Source organism: Elephantulus edwardii, unplaced genomic scaffold, assembly GCF_000299155.1.
Source record: "Elephantulus edwardii isolate Elephantulus edwardi_28Jun2011 unplaced genomic scaffold, EleEdw1.0 scaffold00375, whole genome shotgun sequence".
NCBI lineage: Eukaryota > Metazoa > Chordata > Mammalia > Macroscelidea > Macroscelididae > Elephantulus > Elephantulus edwardii.
In genome coordinates, this window is record NW_006400125.1 from 1,264,530 (window position 1) to 1,269,846 (window position 5,317).

The 5,317-nt window shown below is 46.8% G+C and overlaps 1 protein-coding gene across 1 annotated transcript in view; it reads left to right on the forward strand.

The window, feature by feature from the left end:
* ADCY2 (adenylate cyclase 2 (brain)) overlaps positions 1-5,317 on the forward strand; it is a 388,416-nt gene that overhangs the window by 332,302 nt on the left and 50,797 nt on the right. The window contains exon 14 of the mRNA XM_006902167.1: positions 4,346-4,430. Coding sequence (XP_006902229.1) covers positions 4,346-4,430 — 85 coding nt within the window. The remainder of the gene's footprint in view (positions 1-4,345; positions 4,431-5,317) is intronic.

Below are 5,317 nucleotides of genomic sequence, written 5' to 3' on the forward strand. Positions count from 1 at the left end.
GAAAACCTGCTGAACGGTCAGCTATGAGTCATTCCGGCTCTGTGGTGCACAACACAACAATTGTTCGTACTCTTTATCGTTTGACAACAAGACCATTGTTTGTAAAACTTCAAAAAAAAAGGGAAGGAGGGTAGGTAGAAAAGACAAAGCAAACACAGCTTAATCAGTTAACAAGCTCAAAAAAGAGAGAGAGAAAATAACAGCTTCTAAATAGGAAACACAAAATAAGACCAAAGTGAGCTGAGCGGTATTGATAGACTTCATAATCAGAAGTGGGTTGAAAAGCCCTATTCTAATAAATATGCTCAGAGACTGGGCTCTAAGTCAGCCACACACAGGGTCCAGGGGGAGAAAAGACAGAGAAAGAGTAGAAATAAAGAATGTTGTGGAAGTAAATTCACATAGAGTGCGGTAATATCAATTTCTGACAAGACAGAATTCAAAAGAAAGGCATCCAGCATGGGGAAAAAATTACATCAACAAAAGGAACAATCACCAAGAAAGTTTAACAGTCATGAAATTGTATGTACCACAGCATCTATTTGAGATAAGTAAAGCAAAATTGTTAACATTTTCAGATATATTGAGAAAACCCCAGTCATGGCTGGAATTGCTAATATGTTCCAAAATTGAAGCAACAAAAAGCATCAATAAGCCTGTGAGGGGCTAGCTCAGTGGGCTGCCGTCAACGGATGCACTTAGAGAATGCGATTTATTGACAGAAAGAAAAGGAATGCACATCATTGTCAGCAGCCCACAAAAGTAGACTATGTTGGTCCCAACCCAGAAGAAAAACAAATTCTTACCGTGGTAATGAGAGCCACCACAGTCCCAGGCCACGCCATTGAAATGACAGAAAGCAAGGGCCAACTGAAAATAATCTGGGTTTAGAATTTAAAAATCACACTTCTGAATGAGTATTGTGTGAGAAGAAATAGAAATTGAAATTACGAGCTTTTTAGAAGGGAGTGACAGTGAATAATAATAGATCAATAGCTGTGGAATATGGACAAAGCTGTAATTACAGGAACATTTATATCCTTAGATGACTAATACATAGCAATCAAGAAAAAGAAAAATAACAACCAAAATAAAGTTGAACGAAGATTTTTAAAGTTGTTCCGGAAATGAATAATACAGGAAGTGACTAGAAAGCAGAAACTTTAATAATAAGACCTTATTGTTTTGCGATAAACAGAATATGCAAAATTCAAGAACTCTTAATCTGGAGAAAAAGAACGTTAAGATGCCTGAGGACATTCTTCCAGATAGGGATACTGTTTCAAATTAGACAGAATTTGAAAATCTAAATGAAATGAATAGTTTTCTAGGAGAAGTGTCAAAACGGGCCCGTGAAGTAGCAGCAGTAAACACAGCAGAACTCTGAGATGTGTACAGCAAGGAAGAAAAGCTAGATCTAGAATACACCATGGAAGCAGCCGCGAAGAAATCAGAAGAGGAGTTCAGTGAGCGAGTCTGCTCTCAAAGGCCTGGAGTTTTTATTAATTTGAATGAAAGTGTACAGAGACTTAGCATTTCTGGTCATTCATTGTTGCACTTTTCACCCTGTCCACCCCCTCTCCTCCAATTCACTCTTCTCCTTGAAAAGTAAAACTCTCTCATTGTTATACAGTCCCTCCCCCCAAGTCCACTCTACTGTGCAGCCTTCATTCTGGACTCTTGTCATGACAATAATACCTAATCGTATATCCCTTTTAAACAGTTCTTTGCCTCATCTGTTTCAATGCAGTATACATCATTCCTCCCCTCCTTCTCTATCTTCCCTCAACCCCACTGTCAGTCCTGTTTTACAACAGTGGCACCATGCAGTATTTGTCCTTTTGTGACTGAGATAGTTCACTCAGCATAATGTCCTCCAGGATCACCCATTTTGAAGACTATTTCATGAGTTCCTTGTTTTTCAGTGCTGCATAGTATTTCATTGTGTGACTATACCAGAGCTGCTCTATCCATTCGTTTGTTGATGGGCACTTGGGTTGTTTCCATCTCTCAAAGGCCTCTTTACAGGACTGAAGAGCACAGATAACAGCATAGAGACTAAGGTGAAACTGACCTAAGCCATTTTCTTTTCAATTGCTTTCTGTGCATCTAAAAGCTGGATAATAAAATAAAGACTAAAAAGGGAATCTGATGCCTTTGCATTGTGGTTTTAGTGAAGAGTATTAAGCCTAACCCTTTCCGTCGCGAAGTAAGCACTTCTTCTGTATTAAAGTTCCTTGTGATTGTTGTGTTGTGTGGACCGTCAAGTCAGAACCTACCCGTAGCTGACCCTCCAGTGGGTCTTCAGAGGTGGTAAATCTCACAGGAGGAGACTGCCTGTCTTCTTCCCAGGAACCAGCTGGTGAATTCGATCCACATACCTATTCCTTCTCAGGACAATTCCTTACCACTAAGCCTTCAGAACTCCCCTGAGATAATTATGTTGTTGCTGTGTGCCGCTGAGTCAACTCACAATGACCCTGTGAAAGTGGCTCTGAACCTTGCCCCGTCCTGAGCCAACTTCACCATCTCCACCACACATGGTCCTCTTCCCGCATCCATCAATGTCAAGCCATCTCCTCAGTGATCTTCCTTTCTTGTGCTGTCCTTCTGCCATTCCAAGCATGGTGTCCTTCTCCAAGGACTGACCTTTCCTGGCAACAGACCCAAAAGTATGTGAGATAAAGCTTCAAAATCCTTGCCTCCAAGGAGTGGCCTGGTTTCGCCCTCTCCGGGACAGACGTGTTTGTTCTCTTGGCAGCCCGTGGGATGTTCAGTGCTCTTCTGCAGCTTCTCAGCTCAAAGGCATCGGTTCCTCTGTCATCCGTAGGCATTGTCCAGCTCTCACACGCACAGCAGCAATTGAGAAGACCTTCGTCTCTTGACTGATACTGTTGCATTAGCACTCTGGGGAAATCCTTGACAGCAGATTTTTCCAGTGCAGTTGGTCTTTTCATTTCCTGAGTTGCTGATGCCAAGAGAGTTGATTGCAGATCTGAGCAAGATGAAATTGCTAACAACTTCAGTCTTTTCTTCATCCATCATTATGCTCCCTACTGGCCCAGTGGTGAGAATCTTTGTTTTCTTGATGTTGAGCTTCAATCCGTATTAAAGGCTGCAGTCCTTGACCTTCTGCACCGGGTCCCTCAAGTTCTCAGTTTGGGCGAGCAAGGTGGTGTCGTCACCTTAACGCATACCGTTGCTGAATCTTCTTCATGAAGTTGTCATAGGAACTTTATTTTGAGTTAGTGATAACAACTCCCGTGCCGTTGGTGGCCACCCACCCTCCATCAGGTTCCCAAGCTGTAAGTCGTTATCAGATGAGACTGCCTGCCTTTCTCCCTCATAGAGACTGGTGGATTTGAACCACAGACCTTTCCATTATTAGATGGCTATGGTGATAACTCACTGTGATCCTGTGAGCAACCAATTTGACCCCTGATCCACCCTGTGCCGTCCTCACCATCTCTGACACTCTCAGGTCCACTGTTACGGCCACTGTGTCGATACCCCTGCCTGAGTTTCTCCTCTCTTTGCTGACTTACCACTTTTCCAAGCCTCTCCAAGGAATAGCCTCTCCTAGCAGCTGCCCGAGTAGGCGAGACAACGCTTTAGCTTCCTCACCTCCAAGAAGCATTCGTTTGTGCTTTCTGGGAGATCTTTTCATTCTTTCACAGCTCATGGGTTATTCAGCACTCTTCTCCAGCACCACAACGCAAAGGCATCAATCAGTTCTTCTGTCATCCTTAGTCATTGTCCAACTTTCACTAGTGAAGCCATTGAAAATACCATGGCTTGGGTCAGCGGTCTCTAACTAGCTTTAGCATGTTACAAGAGGCCCTTCGGAGCAGATTTATGCAGCGCCGTGTGACCTGATCTCCTGGATGCTGCTTCCAGGAGCTACTTATGAATCTAAGGAAAATGGCATCACTGACAACTTCGACCACGCTCTGCCTCCCAGCAGGACTTCGTACTGGAGAAAGGTGGCATCTAGCTAGTGGGGCCACAGTGATGGGGCACTGGGATCCACGGATTGAGTTCTCCATGGTGGAGAGCCAGGCTTGATTCTCGCCAGCATACGGCTGGTATGAGTATCCATGCCGTGGGTGTGTCTATGGGGCTGAGCTTCCACACAAAGGGAGACCAGAAAGAAAGGCCTGAGCACTCCTTGTTTCATCAGCCACTGAAAACTCCATATACCGTAGAGGTAAATCCATCACCGACCTGGCAGCCTTTCATTCCACTTCCTGAGAACCACCATGACTCAGAGCTGAGCCCCCTAACACAGCATGTTCTGCTCTCAAAGCACACTCACCCTAACCTCTTCCTCTCTGTTCCCTGACAGAACCACCACCCTGGGAGTCTCCTTCGGCCTCGCCTTTCTTGTTCTCACCGTCATCCTGCTGGTCTGCTTTGCCGGGCACCTTCTGGTAGGTCCCCGGGAGCAAAGTGGGTTGGAGAGAGTGCAGTCAGAGGAGGCTGCTGCCTTGCTCAGAACTTTCTAAGCCAGGCAGCTGCTGTCCAGGTCAGGACAGTCGGCACCTAGGGGAGAAGCGGGTCCTCTTTGTGCGGATGGAAGCTGGACTGTGCAGAGAGCTGTTAACCACAGTGGGTCCCGGTCATGTCTCCTCTGTCACCTCTGGGTATTGGCACAAGGTCACCCCGAGGGTAGGGGAGTTAAATTGAAGCCCAATCCCTCTGTTACATGCAGTCCTGATGTACAAAGTCCCGGGCCATTTGGAAATAGCATGACACTGCAGTACCTTAAGCGATTCAGTGCCGTGGACCCAGTAAGTGTTTGTGTCTTGGGTGCTGGACATCGATCCAGGCATTCCGTGGAAGCGTGCTCCTGGGCGCAAAGCGAGGGCTGGGAGCCGACCACGTCCCGCTCAGGCGTTCCGAGGGCACCCGTGGTAAAACGTGTGCACGGGGCCCCTGAGCCCCAGGACAAAGCCCCTGGCCCCTGAGCCCTTTCTTGGTCCTTGGCGTACTGTTGGGCAGGTCAGGAGCGGGGAGAGTCACCCTTCCTGTTTCAGCCCCCTTTTACCCGCCCTGCTGCCCAGTCAGTGACCGTGGCCCCTCTCCCAGTCACCAAGGCTGCTCTGGAGCCCAGCCGTCTGTCCATTCCACCCATCTGGCATGCTAAAATCTTTTAGCCAAAAGGTGTCTGATTCCCAAGCAAGCTCAGCCTTTAGGCCCTGTGTGTGGCCGCTGGCATTCTCTGCTGCGTGGGCCTCGGTGGGCGGGTTGACTGGTTAATGTTGTTGGTAAGGACTCGGCCACGAATCATAGGGACCTCCGTGCTGCACCACCCTGA